General features: G+C 42.3%; 1 protein-coding gene across 3 annotated transcripts in view; it reads right to left on the minus strand.

The window, feature by feature from the left end:
* LOC112564131 (ankyrin repeat and fibronectin type-III domain-containing protein 1-like) overlaps nucleotides 1–21,829 on the minus strand; it is a 128,416-nt gene that overhangs the window by 96,046 nt on the left and 10,541 nt on the right. The window contains exon 1 of one of the 3 annotated variants that reach the window (XM_025238758.1): nucleotides 17,871–18,724. The exons of the other annotated variants lie outside the window; for them this stretch is intronic. Within the exon in view, the coding sequence (XP_025094543.1) occupies nucleotides 17,871–18,022 (152 nt within the window). The 5' untranslated portion in view covers nucleotides 18,023–18,724. Of the gene's footprint in view, nucleotides 1–17,870; nucleotides 18,725–21,829 lie in introns of those variants that run through there. 3 annotated transcript variants of the gene reach the window in all.

A 21,829-nucleotide genomic window follows, 5' to 3' on the forward strand; every position in this document is an offset into this window, starting at 1 on the left:
ACGTGCGCTTGTGATCACTTCATTACTGATCTTGAATTGAATTGTCACTGGACTTCCCCCTGCCCTCCACTCACACACCAAATCTGATTCCCCTCCGCGCTGATATCGTCCTTCACATCATCAACGAATGAAAAAATTTTAAACAGAAAGATATAAAAGTCTACGCTTTGTCTATCATCACAATGATTTTATAGACAATGCATCACTTATGTCTGTTGAACCACATACTGAAAGCCTGGTTCGAGCAAAACTGTGATGTGGAGGGAATCCAGAGAATGTATGAGCCTCCGGTCCGATGACTACCAGACATTCAGACAGTCCACGCCAAGGGAGATCACACCGTCTCAGTTCTGCTTGTAGTCAAATCTTTTGATGGACGATTTCATTATTTTTTTAATCTTTCATTCTGTCTACTGACTGCCAGGCCAATATCCTTCTGCCAGCGACACATTGTGGGATTGTAGATGGAGCCATGCGCCATGATCAGGTCGCGAGGTTCCGGACAAAAGACTGGATCCCCGGAACTGGTCAAAAACGATTGTATCTCTAGAACTGGTCAGGAGGATTAACATATGCATGACCTCTTCCGGCTGATCAGCTTTATCATGGATGCCATCCCAATGTACCCAGACGTTGATCAATGGATTTTAACTAACATTCTTCATTACATGTGTCCATCAGTTTAATGTTCTTTCTAGCTTTTCAACAGAAGACAGACGGACAGTTTTCCCATCTCTTCAGCACCAAGGAAATGATGATGATAATAATAATAATAATAACAATAATAATAATCATCATCATCATCAATGAACTTTACAAATATTTTTTAAACAGATTTAAATGTTTAAAGTACACATGCAGATAAAAAATTATAACAGACATACTGACACAGACACAAAACATACCTGTAAACAATCGTAAAACAACAGTAGAATAAACAATCAACAATAGAAACAAAGTGAAAGAAAAAATATAAATACATAATAAGAAACAAAGAAAAAAATTTTAGGAACGAAGAACGTCCACCATTTCCATCTTATCCAGACAAAATGGTTTCCTCTGTAAATGTCTCAGTACAGATTAAGGTCTGAGAGTCCGACAGCAGCTTTACATCGGCGTGCATAAAAACATTATTTAATTTGTTTTCTTTACTGCCATTGCTGGAAAATATTTTTCTTTCCATCGACTTAATTTGTTGGGGTTTTTTTTTTTAGCTGTAAGCCTTTCTCGCGTTTGACAAAACAACCTATTTACATTTATTTAACTTGTTTAATTTTGATTCTTATTATTTTTGTTGTCTAAAAACTTTGACAAAATGGATCAAATAATTTTCGATTAATAATTTTGATGGAAGTTTACAGGGATGGTCCCTTGGATGCAGAAATGACTTTGACAGTCACTTGAAAACAAAGATGGCATCTACATGTTCCTTGGTCAAGCAACATAGGTTTGCTGTGGATGCCAAAACAATGGCATTAGATTATGTGAGAAATTCTCTCCTGCCCCCAGGCTGGGTGCCTCAGACTCACCGGAAGAAACGCTTGCAATAATTGGAGAAAAAAATGAAAAGCGAAGGATTGTTTCTTTCTCTTTTCTCCCCATTGATTGACATGCCCGGCACAAAGAAGAAGACGAGGATGCCATAACTCTTACAACAGGTTTCAAAGGGCTGAGAAAGACGCAGAAGTCTTTGTTTATTTCGCGACTTGCAGACAGGTACAGACTTACCATCGTGGAAACAGAATACGCGAGTGTGTTTCTTTTGGGAAAGAGGATAAACATCCTGCTGCCACCTTCTCTGAAGAGTCCTTTGCCAAGATGTCTGTTCTGGCATTGATTAGCCTCCTTTGAGGTACAGTATGTTCTGGGTCCGGGCTGAATGATGGGACTTTCAGAAACAGTTCCCACATTGGAGTGTGTGACCCCGGGGTCACGGCAGCTGAGACTATTTCTCACTCTCTCTCGGGGTGCCAGTGTGGTTATTTACGGGTACTTAGAAATAGCGCCCATAGAGCTGTAAACGGTTGGAAGGCAGGAGGCGATGCTTCGCTCTGTCTGTTGGCTTTAATGGTTCTTTTGTTCTCCAAAGCCTCCGAGACTGTCCTGTCTGACTTGTTTCATCGCTCCAGACACTTGACTCTTGGCGGTGAACTTGCCGTCGACCTTCACCCTCCATCTTGATGTGGATGGTTGTGTTGCCCCGGGAGTAGTCAAAGTTACCTCCCCGAAGTTTCAGCACCAACGAAAGACAGCATTAAAGGTCAGTTTTGTCTTTGAAACAGAGTCGATTTCTAGCGATTTGAACTCCAGACAGTCGCAGACACAATCTCAACTGTTCGGAAGGACAAAGCAGGCCCCAGATTTTGCACTTCATACAACCTGCATCACAAATAAATGTCTAGCCCGAAGGAGGTGTTTGTTACAAACAGTTACAAAGCCAGCCTGTACATGCTTTCCCTCCCGACAGAAAAACCCAGTTTTTAAACCAAGACGGTTACTGGATGCTCTTCGGTGCACAAATATCGGCAAGGAATGAAACTTGCGAGACTTGTTTGAGTTTAATTTAATGCCAGGTAGGTGAATTCTTTAAAAATTATAGTTTCTTGTGGAGTTGACGCAGTTCTTAGATTGCTACACTCCATTATATACTGATGGTGTCATACCTATAACTTTTCTCTGCCACACAATACTGTGTTCTATCGTTTATTTTGGCATAAAAGCATGATTACAGTTGACAAAATACTGAAAAATAAAGGTCCCACAAACTACTCATCTTTGAGGTTAGTTATTTCACTACAAGTAAAACACACCGATTGAAAGACAAATTTAAAACTCGGGAACTGGTTGGTGGACAGGTTGATAACGAAACCCAACAAGCTTCAAACTCGAGGCAAACTTGATCCCGGGACGAACACCTTTAACAAACTGTATATCCCAACTGTCATACCCCTGTGACCAGCTTTTTCATCCTCATACCAAATTGAGAGAATACATGTACGTTCGTGAGCGCGTCCGCGTTGAGTACGTGGGTGGGGATGGAGAAAAAAAGGTATTCAAGGCCAAGCCAATAATTAGGAGAGAAATATGTCAGGATGTCTGGTACAACGTGAGCGGAGAGGAAATGGATGCTGGGAGCTCTCCAAGCCTGCAGCACTGTGCATACACTACTTCTGTAGAGAATCGATATGATGCAAGCATGTCCCCCTCCTCCCCCAGGCTTGGCACGTCTGAAATCCTTGCACTTGAGTCCCCGTCTTGATGCCCTTCAACGCATCATCCGCTGAATGATGGCCAATGGGTCAGAAATGACGGCGATCGAAGCTGACACAAAATGGTCGCTCGCTCCACGGGGAGGGCCTGGTGCTAGGTTTAGACAAGCGAGACTAAGCACAGCATGTAGGACTCCTTCGTGCGACCTGCTCCCAGCAAGGCGTTTCATCAATAGCTGGGTTCTTTCCCCGGAATTATTTTACCCGTAAGTGCATATTTCTTTCTCCACCCAAGGTACAGGGCTTGTCCTGCAAAGGGTTGTGTTAGGGCCACGGACAAGGCCGCCGAAGAAAAGTTATGTTTACTTTATGTTTTCAGCCTGAAGTAAAAAAAAAAAAGGTTTAAACAGCCGTGGATTCAAGAACTCCTTAGAGTAAAGAGGAGCAGCTAAATTAAACTTCTTTGAGAAGGTAATGTCCGACACTTTGCAGGAACTGTAAAAGACTCCACACAAACTCTTAGAAGCTGCAGCCACAGAAAGTAGAAGACTAGAACATCCAAGCTGCCAGGACAGTGAAGTTAATGAGAACATGACAATTTAGACATGGTTCTTCCTCCAGAATCCTAACTCGAAGCACATGAGGCTAAAAATATGACATCTACGAAAATAAGACAAGAAGTAGCAATGTTAGTTTATCACGAGTAATGACAAATATTACTGGGATAAATGAATAAAATGAACAATCAAATGAATCCGAGAAGCTTGATTAACCAAAATGTTTCCCTGTTTTATTACTGTGCATTTACTTTTCTGTGTGTGTGTGTGTACGCGGGTGTAATTGAATTTCTGCACAAATAACAAACAAAGAACAGTAAGAGGAACACGAAGACCTCGAATGTTTCGCCACCATCTCCATTCCTTCACTCATGTCTGCGGTTTACCGCTACAGTGAAGGTGTTTTGCAAAACCACAGGTGTGCAGGTGTTTTCCAATAACACAGGTGTGCAGGTGTTGGGGAACAGTGATGCGATGAAAGACTACTTGCGGTGGAAGGGCTGGGCGAGATCCTGTCAGCCATCCTGGAGATAAATCTTTCATCAAAGCCGCCCACACACCCTAACCCCTTCCCACCAATCCTTTGTTTCTGACCAAGCATGACCGTAAAGCCACTACTTCATTATTATAAAATCCCTTTTTTTCTAAAAACACACGGTTCCCCTTTCATTGTATAAACACTTTCATTTATCTTTTCAAAGTGATGACAGACTGTGAGAGACAGACAGGTCAGCTAGGTTCTTGGTTTATTCTTTTTTGTGTTTATTTATAGCTTTGACCGTTGAATCTGATGTTTTCTGATGCAGAAGCTTTGATAAGTGGCTTCAAACTTCTCTGACGAAACAATAGCAGAAGGACCTTGACTGGTGTCAACATAACTGCGGCAGTGTGATCAATAATAATATTCCCTCAGGTATTCATCTCTGCCACTGACTTGCACGCTGCCCTGACTTCTGCAAGTACGGTGCCGGTGCGGTGTGATTATGGTAAACTTTGTAACCGTCTGCAGATTTCTTAGAATTTCTGAGTCAGCTTCTGGGTATACAAAAATACTTCTAATGTAGCTCTCGCTCATTCACTCAAACACGCACACACGCACCCGAACATTCAAACAAACGCTAACCAGGTAGGTCAACAGACTGGCAAAGAGACAAAGAAGCAAGCAGACAGACAGGTAGATAAACGAGTGACAGACGCATAAACAGGAAGACAGGGGAATGGAGGACAATAGATACAAAAATAGATATATAAACGAATGGATGCCAGACTGAGAACAAGGACGAAAAGAGTGCTAAATTGCCTTTCGTGTTTCAGGTGCAAGATTTTTGGATTTTTATAGATAAAAGCATAGAGAGAAAGAGAGATGGAGAGGAGAAACAGAGCGCAGCTGTGATCGCATTTTCTTCAGTCTCACTAAAGCAGTCGTGTACCCTGACTGTGGCGGGTATCGACCCTCGTGTAAAATCCACCTTTTGTGGCGATTCCTGGCATTGCGTCGGACCGACTGCCGGTCCACAACAATTTGTCAGATGGTCATCGGGCTTCTCGCAGGTTTATTACAGGATCCAAGTTTGCAAGCCCGCTGGGTGCGAGATGAAGCTTCATGGAGCTTTATACCTTCTGTTCTTCCACCCTCTTCATGTTACTGTATACCTTCCGTTCCATCCTCACAGTTCTCTGCTCTACATCAAAATAAAATGAATATATACCGCAGCAAAGTTTAATAGACAAATATTGTATCTGTAAATATCTAAGTGATGGACAGCAGTGCTGATTGAAACAAATGTGTAGATATTCTGGCCAAATTTTATTGACTGCTCTTGTTTCATGTGCTGTTTGTTGTTTACTGTTTCCAAAAATTCTTTTTCCTTTGGAGAAGTTTAAGTGGAGTTTTAGTCTTTGGTAGTCGGTCTGCTGTTGTATGTCCTTAAGCAAAATATTATTATATAAAGGTTATAATGAAGTAACTTGAAGGGAAAGTTTTGATAATGACCATCCAGCCCGATATAAATAAATGTTGATGCAATGCATATTTGTCATGCCAGCACCAGGGAACACAGGCTTGCTGACTTGTATGCAGCAGTGGCCTTTTCTCCTCCATTCCAGAAGCGGGGCACGTGTGATGATTGGAGTTATCTAACGTGATAATGAGGCACTCGGTCACTAACGGCTTATAGCCTCTCCCTCTTATTCCTCGCCTTCTCTCTCCATCTTTTTCTCCATCTCCTCTCCTTCTCCCTCTCCATCTCTTTCTCCATCTCCTCTCCTTCTCCCTCTCCTTCTCCCTCTCCATCTTTTTCTCCATCTCCTCTCTTTCTCCCTCTCTCTTGCCTCTACCCTACTCTCTCTCTCTCGTTCTTTCTCGCATTTTCACGTTTTCTCTTTTTCGTTCTACCTGTCTCACATTTTCTCTCACTTGCTCTCTCTCTCTCTCTTTCACACCTTGTGTAACCGCCGTTAATCACTCCCTTCGCACAATGCTTAAGTACCTCACGTGTCTTAAAGGTCTAATGGGGTGCAAAATTATTCGCTAATAATTAGGTAAAGTTCAGAGCAAGACTCTATTTCCCAAACCTGAGTGAGCACCTCATTCCGTTCTCGAGACACACAACCACAAATATCACCGCGCTCAGAAAAAAGTGCAGCACACGTCAGGATATTACATGGACACCATTACTTTGTGCAGACTACACCTCAAAGATAAAAAGAAGGCAAAAAGTAAAGGTCGTGCCCTAACCTTTTTCAGGGAGAGAGGTGTTAGAGAACTCACTTTTCTCGAGGCCAGCTTTGCATGAGGGCGGTGCCCATCGCCTCTCTTTCGATACCTTACCTTCCCAAGCCATCTTTGGAATCAGTACCCATTTTCTTTGCAATCAGTACCCATTTTCTTTGGAATCAGTACCCATTTTCTTTGGAATCAGTACCCATTTTCTTTGGAATCAGTACCCATTTCCGCCAGGTGGGTCGACTGGGAGAAGTGAGAGGGACCATACAGGTCTCAAAACTCACTTCGGACACCAGTAGAAGATCAATTAATTAAATGTATTGTGTGTACAAAGACGATTTTGACCTCTTCCTGTGGATGGTGCATCTTGAAGGGAGAGAGTATTCTTTGGCAGGAAATGGAATCTTGTACTGAGTTTTACCCTGTCAACAGCAAAAAAATGTTGTACCCTACTATTCCTTTAAAACTTTCCCAGAAAAGTGGAACGCGACAATAATAGTTTTTTTTTTTTTTTGCAACCAAAACACATGATATTGCTTTTAGAAACATTACCACTAGTATTCATCTCGTGTATACAAAATGACCACTTTATGGCTCTGTCCAGTCCACACGGTAACAAAACCCAGCAGACCCTCCCACAGGGTGTAACCGTATTCTCAACCAGCATGTGAAACCATTCAGCCAGTATTGCCAAGAGAGGTCATGCAATACAACTTCATATAAAAGAGCACTTTAACCGCTGCATTAGAGGCTGTGTATTGTTTGTTGTTATTGTGTTTACTTACAATGTCACACATTCCCATTCCCTGTTGGAGCTTTTCAGTTTACGATGAAACAGGGAACGTTTAGGGGGAAAGGTTGGCGGAGTGGATGAAAATAAAAAAAGAAAAGTTAATTTTGGTGTCAAGCCAATAATTAAAAGTGTGATTTGATTTTTTTCTCCTTTTTCGAATCCAAGCAAACAAATCCAACCTCATTAGTGTTGCATGCAGTTCACACACGCGAACGCTGAAGGAAGGAATAAAACTCGCGCGTTGTTGGTCGAAAAACTCCAAAATGCATTGCTCATCAGATGCTTTTGTTTTGTTAAGAAAAGAAAGCAAAGTGAAGGCTGTCCCAAATAAAGACATATGTGAGTAAGCCCACCCTTCAGGATGAGCTGGCAAAGCTCTGCCAAGATTCCGTCTTCGGGTTTCGGGAAGGGAAACAAGATGAGAAGGAAGCACGGTATCACTACAGTCTGATCTTCGATACTTTCTCCGCGCCCGCAATCCTCAATGGAATGAAGGAAAGGAGATGGTGTGGAGAGGAGGCAAAATGGGCGAGGGGGTCACAGTCGGAAGTTTCTAGAAAGATAAACATCGGGAAAATTGGATGAGATGGCTCCAAGGCACAAAACAAGAAATCAAAGAGAGATCTCACGCACCGTGAAGACCAGAAGCGAGGAAAGGTTCCTCCAGGCTCACGCCGAGCACTTAAGATTCAACCAGCGTGCCTCGTTTCCAAGCAACTCTTTCAAAAGACCAGAGAGACGGCGAAGGGAGGAGTGTGGGGAGTGATTCCAATGATGCACCCTCAAAAAAATGCTTCCCTGAAAAGTATTAAATAAAGAGAGGGGGTAAAGAGAGAAACAAAAAAATCCCCAGTCTGAGCACGTAGAAATATACTCTCGATAAAGAGAACTTTTTTAGACAGTTGAAGGCAAACAAGAAAGTTTAACATTCTTCTCTTTCTGAATCTTGTGGGTCCTGTTCGTTAGAAGGCAATTCTTTCGCAAAGATAGCAGAGAACCTTGGAAAGAAATTAAAGAAGAGATCGAGAGATCAACTATATGGAGAGAAGTTACAGAAGAGATATTCGAGAACTTTGTAAACAAATCACAAGTAAAGATCAGTCGAACTATGGAGATATCACAGAAAAGATCACTGGGAACCATGGAGAGAAATTCGTGGAGAAAAATCGCAGGAGAAATTACAGAAGGAAGTTGCAGACAAACACAGACGGAGGATGCACAAAAGGCCGACGAGGACCATGAAGAGAACTAACAGCCAAGGTTCCACACTCTCCTTCCACAGGTTCCACTCCAAACGGCAGTAGGAATGAAGCACGGAAGGCCAAACATACTTGAGACAGACATTTGATTCCAGACGAAGTGACAGCTTAGGACAGAGCATGTGTCAGAGCCTTCACCACCCTCCTGCTTTCTGCTCTGGCTTCAGCGACCTGGATGTGGATGTGGATGTCGCTGGGTCAGGCTGCAGCATCCTTTGACCTGAGGATGGCGGGGTGGCAGTCAGGAAACCTGGAGCGTGCGGCCCAGATGGAGGCTGGGTACAAGGACTCGCCTGGTGATGGCATAGATGCTGACAAGATAGTCTCGTTCCAGCTTTGTCTTGAACAAACATCAGACCTGGAACATGCATAGCTCAAGCCTTATTTAACCACCGCCTTTTTTTGCAGGGGAAGCAAGGAGGTGGCGGGTGGAACGGGAGGGTAGGGTTGGGTAGGTGACTTGAGCCCTGTTATTACCAACCTCAGATTGCACGCATGCAATATTACCGCAGCCAAAACCGGTTGCGTGAGTTTGATAACATCGCAGACGATTTGTTTGCGGCATCAATGATTTACATTGTGTTTCCCAGGTCGGTAGTATCGACTCACATCATAATGGCCGCTCCTATGCAGTTTCCCGATAGGCAAATTAGTCAGGTACTTCACTTTGCGAAGGTATCAAAGCCGCAGCTCGGTCGAACGCAAATAATTCAAGGAAGAGATGTGGACCAGAAGTTGGCGAGAGTTATCGGTACTTGGCGAGCGATGGTGCGAAAGTACGGGTGGAGAAGAAATAGGATACTGTTTCCGTTTGAGGGTACGCCCAGCATACCCTGCGCTAGTTTTCTGCACGGATTTACTTTTTTTTTTTTCTTTTAATCATAGCAGCAGCCTAAATCCGATTGGCCAGCAGGACGTGAGAGGCGCAAATCTCCAGAAATACCATTACTGGCCCGCACAGCATCTTCCTGCCAGAAGACTTACATTCGATTGCGCCATTATTCTGCTCCTGCCTTTCCAACATCGATCCCCTGCCAAAGCAAATTTTTACATCGAGCTGCCGTTGATATGGGCTTGAAAGATGGTCGCTACGATATTCACGATGTGCAAGACAGTGTCACTCCTTTTTTTGGTTCTAAAATGATATTCCTTGTCATTTGTCCACGTGAAGATTTCTTTTTTGCTTTTGTGATGAGCACATTGCTTCGGAAAGGGTCAAAATAATATAAACATATGCTCTCTTAGAGAGAGAGAGAGAGAGCAAGTAAACAGCGAAACAAAAACAAGTGGTTTTGATTAAACAAGGTCATTAGCTGCCATATGTGATATTTTTATTCCTTCTATCAGTCCATCCCATAAATTATTAGTTTCTGCTTGTCATCGAGCTCTACTTGCATGGCGGACTAATTTTGGGGCCAACAAATCACAGTGAAAATAGTCCCTGACAGCACTTGGGCAACTCTTAACTGATTAACTGCCGGACAAATCATGGGACTGTTTGACCATACACACCTCTTTCCGAAATACTCGGTAAACGAGTTGATAAATGATGCACAGATATTTCTTGTTTCCAACTTCCTTGGTAAGTTTCAGTGCTATTTCCTTTTGTAATCCATCTCATCATCATCAAGACCACAACGACAATACAATCAGCAACGACAACAGAACAGGACTCCCAACAGCCGTGTATAGTTTAGTAAATAATGTGTGATTTCAGTTTTTAACCACTTTGATGAGACCTAATTAGATAAACGAAAATATAGACTAAAAATGCTTGATAATTTAGTTGTTTGAATAATTTAAATAAAAATATTGTACTGCATAAAATAACATAATAACCAGAGGAAAAGAAAAAGGGGGGGGGGGATTGGTGTTTTACGCCGTGTCAGCAACTAAGGCTATATCACGGCAAGCAGCCAGCCCTGTAAACAGATGCCACGTGCAGAGAAAGATCAGCGTGCCCGAGATGAGAAATGAACTCAGGGCAGCCAACCTTCACTGTATTGGTGACAGGCGCTAACAGCGCTAACCGTTGCGCCACCGGACCGCTTGAGGAAAAGAAAAAGAGAGTATGCAGCATAATATACTTATAATCGATGATAGTGATGATTAAATAAGGAGAATACCGAAAAGTTATACTTGTGATAATGACGACAATGAAAACAATGATTATATCGATAATAATGATAAGAATTCACATAAATGGTGAATCATTCTTGCGTAAACAAATAACGATACTTCAAGGGGACTTAAAAGTCTATCAAAACTAACGCTGAAGTAAATTATGTTGTCCTCCCAACATCCCCAGGACAACACCACCTAGATGAATGTCTCTCTTGGCATGCGCTGTGAAATTTTATTTGAAGACAAGTGTCTGATGTCATGTTTTTGAAGATGAGTTTCTCTTCTGGAATGCGCTAAGAGTTACACTGTTTGAAGAGAACTGTTTGTCAACGACGACCGGCATTGATAAACTCTTTTTTCCTCTCTTCTTTCAAAACCTGTTCCAGCTTTTACTGCTTCTTATTTCAGTCATTCAATTGTTATTCAAAGCAAGCAGCAATTCTCTGCTTTAATTAGCACTTATTAGCTTCTATGGCTAGAAATGAGAAATGTTTCTCGACCTGCAGACATTGTCGACGTCTCGGTCGTTGCTCCACAGCAACAGCCACAGCAAAGCAAGTCAGCAACCATCAACAACAAATCTGAATGGCAGAACGGAAGCTGTAAATCAGACATCGAGTCCACGAAGAAGGAACAGAGGGAAGGAATTACTTGAAAGGAAACATTCACTGACCGACAAACCGAAATCTCTGGAGCTAGGGCGGCTTAAAGAGATCCGTTGAGAACCAAGATTTTCAGCAACAATTCAAAATAAGTTTGCAAACGACCAGTCTCTCGGGCTTTGTTATTCTCTAATTTAAGCCTTGAAGATTCATGGTTACCTGTTTTATGTATTGTTAGAAATATCAGTTGTGGTGTTGCCGGTTATCCAAGCTGGTACCAGACTTGTCTGGCTATACCCGGTCAACACAGGGTACTTAAAGTAAGGGTAAAATCACTCAAAGTTACCCTGAGAAGTAGTCTCGCAAGGACATTTTGGAAAAGTCTTTTCTGCCTGCTCGCTGTAAATTTTATTGCTTTGTTTTTGTTCCCAACAGTCTACGTGACATTGCTCCTCTGGCTGATTCTAGGGGAGAGAATCGAGCAAGAGGTCAGAAAGGTCGACGGAGCTTTTCGATATTGCCCTCAGGAATGTCTACTTCCACTTCAAGACCTTAAAGTACAAGACGCAATAAATCTCTGCATGCATTTGCAATTTTTGTTTCCCTTCCACCCCGAGGGTGAATGTATTCAGACCTTTAAACGAGTATCACAACTATACCCTTAACTAGGAGTGTTTATATGTTACAGAAAACTTTAATTAAACCAACCGCTTTGTCCTCGTATTTATAGAGAAATGTTAGTTGTTGGTATTTTGCAATTCAGACATAAAGGCTCTAACAACCCAAAAGGTAGCCTATTCTAAACAAGTGAAACCTCTAAAGGGGAAAAATAAATAAAAGGAGAGAGGGGGCGGACAAGAGAGCGAAAGCAGCTGTTGGTATTTTGTATTATAGTGTTTGGTGCTTTCTCACTGCAAGAGTCAGTCCTTTCCCTAAATATCCACCCCATCCAGACAGAAATTCGGGATGACTTTAAGCAAATTCCCACCCTTGCCCACGTGACTGATGATTGGATGAAGACGTGAATTATCAGATTTGAAATAAAGACAACTGCGTGTGGCGCGCATGGAGTGCTTGAGTTACCTTTCCCTTACCCACAGTAGCCGTTCTTCAAGATCGATCACGTGGAAAGACAGGAACAATGTAAATGCAAAACCAGTTCGCTTTGTCCTTTGAAAGATCAATTTCGCCCAAAGGACCTACCATTTTTATCTTCCCCCCTCTTCTCTTTTTGAAGCATTTCACATTCGCAGAATATCAAGTAAAGCAGAATAAATGTAAGGTCCCGATGGCACAGAGTGTGAGGTCACGGATCCCATCCTCTTCATCCTAACCTTCATCCATCTCTCTCTCTTGATGTTTTTTCCTTTAGGCATTCCCATAGTCCTCGTCTCATTGCTCGGAATGTGAAATGGAGTTTGTAGGAGAACAAATCATAATAAAATTAACGAAAAATGTCCTCAAATGGTTACAGTAACACTCCAAAGGACATGACTGGAATTTTATTAAAAATCAAAACGCAAACTGATGCATTGTTCTATTGCCTTTGCTTTTCTTCTGGCTGCCAGATTTCCAACTTCCTACGATTTTGGCATCATAAACTACAATAATTCTGCGCCTTTAGTACCACAGATGGGCTATTGGTTCTATAAATGTGAGAGCTGAACTCCACCCACTCTAAAATAAACACCTCCCCTCCCCTGAAACATAGCCATGACTGACGAGGCAATTTCTGGCTCGGACCCGAGCCGTTGTCATTACCTCCCTTTACCAACCCAACCATCATCAGAAACCAGTCAAGAAATGACCACCAGCCCAGCATTCATCAAAAACTACTCACGAATTATCACCAGCCCAGCTATCATCAGACACCAGAATAGAAATCATCATCACCATCTCTCATCATTACCATCACCAAAATAAGCATCATCTCATCCCACTAAGCAATCTTCCTTTTCAAACTTCGTTTCTTTCCTCTACCCAAACACCCTCCACCCTGTTGTCGTGTAACCTCAGCTGGCTGGACGTACGCCAGGTTGGCTAAGTGAGGGGCTCCCCTACCCAGTTCTAGCCACCCCGCCGACGGTTCACAAAGATGACACCACCCGGCTATCCGGCCACGACCTTTGGCGAGGGGTGCACATCCTGTCGAAGACATAATGGACCTACAAGCGATTGGCGGGTGCCAGTATCTTTAGTTTCGATCGCGGCAGCCCTCCAGCCTCAGTCACAACTTCATCTCTGGCAGGAGGTACACGCCAACGAGTCAGTGAGAAAATGGAAAGTTAGCGCCAGATCCCTCCTTCACTCATCAACCATAACCAAGTTCAGGAGTTCGTATTTTGCTTCAGGCTTAAGTAGTAACAGATCAACTACATCTTGGCCAAGACGATACTTGGTCGCTAGGACAACCCAGCACACGTGATGTGTCTCCTGCACTGTGACTGTCGTTGTGTCAGTTTGACAATAACTTTGTTTAGAGGCTGAGGATACCATGATGTAACTTTTGTTGCTGGCATGGTTTAGAGACTGAAGAAAATTCTCTTAAATGCTCTTATTATTTATAAACTCCTCTACTATGGGATTTATTTTACCACGGACGTGTCTCTGAATTGCTGGCTGTCTGCCGAGACCAACTCTTAGCTTCTCTGTCATCAGGTCTCGGCGAACCATTTCACAGTTAATATCCGAAACCGCGATAAATTCTTAAAAATCAATAATACTTTGCATTAGTTTTATTTCTTCTTTTTGGAAATTGTCCTCGATCACCACTTCCTTTGATTAATTAAGAGCCAATAAACTAAAATCACAATTGACCATAAAGCTTGAACTTTTGTACCTCCATCAACACGACAGTTTGCATCGTCTGCTGCTTTTTAATGTTGATAATTAAATGGGAAATGAATGTGTATTTTGGTCTCGTTCTAGAAGTTAACTCGGGGAAAATGCAATAAACGTGTGTGTTTCCGCCTCCTTGTATTTCAATGAAGTCGCTGGATTGTACTTTTTCAACCCTCCGATATCTTTCTCTCATAAATCTCAGAATTTAGTCGGTGGTCCATTTCGTGCTTGTTTCCTTGTTACCTGCCACATTCTTCGTAAAGCTGAAATCTTCTTAACAAACTGACTCTCAGTACTTAGTCTTAGCCTCAAATTTTATGTTCTCACCTATTCAGCACGTAAAAAAATACAAGTCATTGGCTCTTACAAATTAAATGACATCAATGCTTATTTATCTACACCAAGCTGCTTCCACCATCGATGTTACCCATCTTACTTATAGCTTTTACAAAACATATACTTCATCTGCTTAGTTCTTACAAGGCCAGGAAAAGAAATGCTTCTTTATCGCCAATAGCCCTTAGCGTGTTCTTTTTTGTCTTCTATCTTTTCTCTAAAACAACAAAGACCTGAGCTTCTTGTAAGGAGAAAAAAAACCCCTGATCGTGCCAAGGCAACTGTGTAAATGATTCAGATGCAATCAGCAAGAAAGGGAAAGTGGTGGCGGAGCAGGAAAGTGGCTGATGGCGGTTGCTGTGAAGCCATAACTATGGTCTACCAGACACAATCAGAGAAGAAAATAAGAAACGAATACTTAGAAGGCACGATGCCGACAAAGTGCTGATATCTGTAAATCTTCCTCCTATAAGATGGAGAGTTTTTTTAATTCCGTTCCTAGAGTAGGACACGACACGGTGCTGAGAAGATACCTTGGTAAAACAATACCTGATTCATTATTTTGCGGAAATGGTGTTTCATTATGTGCAAAACAAAAACTAGGCAAGAAAAGCCACATTTTGTATAGATGGCACCTTACTAACAATAAAGGATACCTACATGTCTTCATCTTCACATCCTCAGAAACAACCAAAAACGGTGCTCAGGTCGCCGAGTCATTTAATAAAGAGACCCAATGTTGGTTTAGTTTCTAAATTAAATAATTTTTATTCACAAAACTAATTTGAGATGCTTTGTGGACTTTGATGCAGCGACTGGCGTTCATTGCCAGACCGAGACGACGTTGTGGTCAGGTCATCAACGATTCACCATGCTGATGCCGAGGGCCATGTGCCGGACAAATAGCTATCAGAACAGCCCCACTTATGTTGCCAGGGAGACAAGAGCTCAACTGTGTCGCCACACACAGAGTAAAAACTAGTGTCATGACTCAATCGTGTCAGGGTCAGTGTACCAGTCCACTTCCGAACACTCACTTCTACATCAGTTGTAGTTGCTGTTATTGATGTCGGTCTTGTTCTTCGTATTCTTGTCATCGCTTTTCTTGATGTCGTCATTCTTCTTTACTTCATTTTTCTCTCTCTTTATCGATTTTGTTATCGAGCAGCCCATATTCATGTCAACGGTTAACAAGGATGAAGGGGTGTCTTTTTTTTCTACCCTAACCGGTATAAATATTTGCTCCTTAAAGGGCTTTTAACGCCTTCCAGGAAATTTTGCCAATACATTATTTATTCAAGGCTGTTGTTTTACCAGACAGCCTTGCTGTCATAATTTCATTTCTTCTTCTTCAATAAGAATGTAACCCTAAAGCAAAAACAAACCAAAAAAAGGCTCGTTAACTCACGCCACACAGCACATCGATTTTATCCGGTACCGTTACGATTAAATTTATATTGATTTATGAAGGCGGTGTTCTGGTGATTACCATGCAAGAGCTGGCTAAAAGCAACCTCTGCTACATCTCCGAGGCTGTCACTGTCCAGTGGAGCAACTTTAATCAAAGAATCCCGCATGATGACCGCTATCATTTATCATACAAGCCAGCGAGCTCGTCTTCATCACCGGTGGTTGCTTAGCAACAAATACATTGAATTATGGAGTAGCTGCATAAATACATGGCAAAATGGCTCGGAATATTTAATGATGGGATAGCCAATCGGTTGAAGGCGTTATGCCTAAGGTGTGTGCCATCAGTGGTATCTTTTCTCGTATTTGATGCTGTTGTCCATCTCAGACTTTAGTCTGCCTTTGAATGACAATGCTTACCTAGAAGCGGGTGAGATAAGTAGAGACAGTAGACTTCAGCAAAAGTGTTGACAACATCTCGTTATTAAGATTTGCCTTTACAGAGCATTTCAGTAAAGAGGGGCACAAAGCCTCTCATTATTAGGGAACTAGACAGGTGTAGACAGAGGATCTTATTGTTAAGTTGCGCCACATTATCTTGGGCCATGGGGTGTAGGCCTTGGTGAAATAAAGAGCAGAATTTTTATAGGATCCCGCGTAGGTCAGCATCACCATCACGATTAGCAAAAAGCAAACTGCACCGAAGAACCCTGTCAGGTCACCTGATACTGAGAGCTGCAGCTGCGCCTCTGAGCTATCGTGGATCCCCATAGTGATGCTGTCAACACTGTAACGACAATTCTGGGCTCCCGGCAAAGTGGAGATTGTCTTGACCATGATACAGATGATGTAAGAGGAAAGGTTAGAGGTTAAAATCCGAAAAACGGAGGTAAATCCCATTATGCCAAGATTAAGTGTTAATGGTCTTTCAAAAGCTTTTGCTGTTACAACTTTCAAAGATAGACTGAAACACAAGCTGTCAACAAGACTTATCACGTTGTAACAGAACATTCAGTTATCTAACAACAAATGTATAGTTAAATATTTATGTCAAGAAATATTACTGATATTAAGAAAACTAAAAGTGTTTTAAAAGAGATAAGATTATATGCTCCCTACCCGTGCTTTTGAATGAACCCCATCTCCCAGTTCTTCTTGGCCGGTGTCATTGAATCTCTTGAAGCTCCCCTTGGACTGACTTTATCTAAAAGGTCAAAGTCTCGTGCTTGTAAAACGCGTTGACCTTTTCAGAAGCGTAATACCAGGCGTGTTCTCTTGGAGATGAACAAGTGTGTTAACTTGACTGTGAATCGGTATGAATTGTTATTATAAGCACCTACACAAACATGTAAAAGGTATTTGCAAGAGCTATCTAAACAAAATGTATCCTTATATAATTTTGTTTTCATGCTTTGCTATCAAACAAACACGAGGAAGGAAGCAGAGGTTGGAAGCAGTTTCAAGCTGGACGAGTACAACAGTCTCTACACTTCCATGATATGATAAGATCCGTTCTCTTCCAGACAAACTTCAGACCAACTTTGACAAAGTTTTATGCGATCCTCTCGTAAAACAGACAAACTTATTCCAACTAACGTCTGTATTTGTCCCGATTAAAAAAAAAATTCGAATAATAAGAGACAATTCACACAACTTCAATCACTTCTCGGCACCTGCCTTAGAACAGAATCAGAGAAAAAATATGGATGAGATCCCTCAGCAGGTAGAAGGTGATGAACAAACAATCATGTACACCTGTCCAAACGAATGTGTTTGTAATGTTTGTATGTCTCTGTGTGTTATTAGTAAATTACTTCGCTAATTAAATAAATTTGTTTAAGTCTTGAAAGCGGTGTGGATTAAAGTGTTTAAATATATCTTAGCTCTACGTCTGTCATTTCAACGATCGTTGTATTTATTTTATCAATTTATACACAGTCTTTGAAGTCGCCAACTACCGAGACTGTAAGGGTGAGAGGAGTAGGGGGGAGTGAAGAAAGGGCAGATGACTCACCACTTTCTTTTCTTGATGTTGATGCGGCCAAAGAAGTTGACGGCCGCCTCCCCCGCTTTCTTCCGCGCCGCATCACACTGCGATTCCTTCCACTTGAGGTACAGCCGCTGCCAGAGCAAACTCATAATGGTCTGACCAACTTGCGATGACATTCACCTAGAAGTATTCTAATGAATTCGAAGACTGATGGGAGCTTCCAGAACAACCCTGCTGCCGGTGACAGCTGACTGTGGAAGACATTCACAAAGTGGCACAGCAGTAATTTGCTGTAAATATTTTGTAGTGGGTCCGTTGTATTTGTTTACAAATGTTTGGTCAAAACAGTTTTTGTGCCGACGAAGTCCTCCTAAGAGTCTGCCTGGAACACTTTTCGGCATAACTTCCAGACTTCTCACTTCTCACTTGTGGGCCGCAATGTTTCCAAACACCATCTCTTCTAAAAAATTCTTAATCATCTGGGCTCACTGCTCCACAACCAAGAAGATCACTCAGTGCAATCAATTAATAATCAAAGAGCCGCGGGTTTAAATCCCTCGCAAAGTTTGACAAAAACTAAAAGCTTCGTCATAGGGGTGAACCAGAAGACACGAAATGCTTCATCTCGCAAAAATTCCGCCTTTAATCAAGGCATCAGATTCATGGGTTTTCACCACCAGGAGGCTGAGTACCAGTGGCGACATCTACAGGCCGCATCGTCAATGTCTGGGAAGTGTGTACAAGATCGGACAGGTTGTTTCTCCACGCATCACCACAGCAACTCTGCCGCAGACGTCTTCGCGACGGCGAGCATGCAACGAGCCCCAGCACGCGGCCGGTGGTGTTGGTGGTAGTGCCACTGCTGCTGTTGTTGCTGCTGCTGCTGCTGCTGCTGCTGTTACGGCGGCCACGCTACGGCAGCGCTTCTCTGCTTGGGTCCGACGGTGGCGCCGCCTCAGCCAGCGCCGAAACGGCGTAGCGTAGCGTAAAGCCAGACGGTTGCTGCTGCTGCTGCTGCTGCTGCTGGCTGTCGATATATTTTTAATTCCAGTCACGGAAAGAAAATTCAGCTTCTACAATAAAATAAAAATGATTGCCCTTCCTCCAGTCATCCAATTTGTTTTCAGGTCGCCCTGAGCCGAACACAACTTCCAGGAATTTCGAATCGCAAAAGAAGGGAGAGAAACACACTGTCATCTGAGTCTGTGGATTTTTTATTTATTTTTTTTTCTTACTATCCGATGATTCAAGAAATGAACCAGTACAACGGTTCACGAGTATACAAGTGTGTAATTTCTGAAGGTTTGGTGCCAAAGTGCGGAAGAGCCGAGGAAACAAACCCACCCTGTCTTTGTTAACATGGAGGGACTGAAGCCTCATACTGGACTGTTGTTGGCACTGGCTGTCTTATCAAGCCATCCGCTCCGTCAAAGCTTCCAGAAATAAAATTCTCTTTTCTTCTAGGGTCAACGGACTCTTGTCTCAGATACAGCATCGTCAGAATTGTCAAATGATGAAAACAGAGACCAAGTCTTGGCCTCGCAGACGCCGAGTTTTTGCTGAGGCAGCAAAGGTGGAGACGAGAATTGAAGACAGCAGGTGTGATGGCCGCTGTCTGATTTGTAACTTCTCAACAGATTTGCGTTCTCCTGCTTGTCTGTGGATTGACGAAGGTTTTTTTTTTTCATTTCAACAAGACCATAGTATTTTTTTCATCAAATAACTGGTTTTAGTGAAAGTTAATATTTCTCTAAATCTGTAAGTGAATTCTTCCTCGACATAAACGCTAAAAATAATACTTTTCATATAAACAGGTCAACACGTGAGGTCATTAATATCCATGGATGCCTAATCGACATATTTTCCTAGCTCTCTCATTAGCTATTACCTTGACAGCCTAAACATATCCATATGCATGGCTAATATCAGAAAAGTTTAGACCTCTTCCTTATTTTGATTTTTAAAAGTTTGTTTCTCAAAAACGTGGATGGTGGTGGATGGAAATCAGAAAAAAATCATGCGCTCTGGTAGGTCTTTAAGGGTCGCACTAGGTGCACCCATGCTCGTCGGCGGGACACGCAGTCCACGAGGCCAGTGTGCAGGTGCTGAGTGCAAAGGTAAGTCACAGGTTCAGAGGTCAAACATTCAGACGTCCCTTTCACCCTGGGGCCATGGCCATGAAGAGTAAGTTGTATTCCCAGGGCAAAATCGGGAACTTAAAGAAAATAGTCTTGTCGAAGTTATAATGCGATGGCCCAGACTATGCGGATATTACCCCAGGGAATCTTTGCCACCCCTTTATAGCTAGTAGATCTTTTTATGAGGGGGGAAGAGCATACAATGAAATAGATAACTTTGTCTGACCTTCGGTGAACCTGCTGTAGTTCAGTGGCAATGGAGAAGATTATTCTGTAGAGAAGATGCTTTTTCGATTCTTGTTATGTGTTTTTCCCCCGCTTTTAAGCTTTTATTTTTTTCTTTCTCTCTTTATTTTTTTCCCCAACACTTTTTTTGTTTTGTTCTCGAGATATTTCTTTTTAGTTCCCTAGCTATTGCATACATTAGTATTAGTTTTTAAGATTTTGATAATTGGATTAGTGTTAGGGTTAGGCTTGAGTTAGGGATCGCGATAGTTTGGGGTCAGCGTTGGTGCTAGGGGTAGGTTTGGGTTAGGGTTTGTGTTTGGGGTTGGTGTGTGAGTGTATATAAAAGTCTTTATATATATATAAACAGAAACCTTTATCATTTTGCTTAATTTCCTGTTTTCTAAGCTGTGTATGTTCGTGCTTTGATTAGTTGACTTTTCTTGCCCTATTAATTTTAAAAATTAAAACAACACTGTGCCTCGCGCCGAGGTCAGATTTGGAAAATTTGCATGTCATAAAATAATTTCCGTGCCCTCTGCTTGGCTAAAATTTTCTGTCCCATTTCAAGGTAGGAAGTATAATTGCCTGGCCGGAGATCGGAAATAAGGTGCTAGCCCTTGATACCCGTATGTTTTACCATATTTCCCCCAGGACAACGACTTACCCTCGCTACATGACTACAACCCCTCGTCAAACGTCGGTCATTCTTTTCCTTGAGTGTGTCAGAGAGGTCTTGCGAGAAGGAAGGAGTGCGGAGCTTGTTCTTGGCTAAAAAGTCCGTGACCTTTCCTTGCTTCCATTCCTTCTCACCAAAAATAAACACACAGACAACACACACACAACCTTACCTCTTGTGGACATAAGAATTAGGTGTTTGGCTGAAAAAGCAAAAATTTCAGCAGCTTTCCAAGATCGATACAGTCTTGTTTATTGGCTTCTTGTCTCACCACCACGGCCTCACTACAGCAAGGTGCTGAAGTCTGTAACAATAAACAACCTCCATGGCAGCTTTGGTCTCCGGAACGTGTCACAGCGTGCAGATGTGTTTATCTTTCTCCTTCTTCTCCCAGAGTTGTGGTGAAGGAAAACTCCCGACAGACCAGCGTCAGACTAACACTAAAAACAATTCAAAGAATTCCACCCTAACTAAAAATATAATGGTGTGTTGAAGAAGCTTGTTTGTAGAAAACAGAATGTACATCATGGAGACCTTGAATTTACTGGATGTCTGGAAAGACAAGAAGAGAGGACAATGACCGCTACCAGTGTAGATGTGCAAGATGTCGGATCCAGTCGTTGTAAAGAAGAAAAATTAGTCTGATCTTTTCTTTCCTACCTGGCGAATGTAGGCAATAATTTATTTCCTGACTGTGACAACTCAGCTTGATCTCCTGCAGGGAGGTTAATGACTACCTCCGGCTTCTGCCAGAGCTGGTCCTCATTCTCTCAAAAATAAAACCGACAGACCTTTCTTGTTAACTTCCAACTATCAATCTGCATTGATTTCTGTTAATTATAAGAACCTTTCCTGAGATTTAAGCGAAGATGCATTTTCCCTGTTGTGTGTTAGGTTTTGCGTGAATAAAAATCATCGAGATAATGTTGTTAACCAATTAG

This window comes from Pomacea canaliculata, linkage group LG1 (genome assembly GCF_003073045.1).
Source record: "Pomacea canaliculata isolate SZHN2017 linkage group LG1, ASM307304v1, whole genome shotgun sequence".
In the NCBI taxonomy this organism is placed as follows: domain Eukaryota; kingdom Metazoa; phylum Mollusca; class Gastropoda; order Architaenioglossa; family Ampullariidae; genus Pomacea; species Pomacea canaliculata.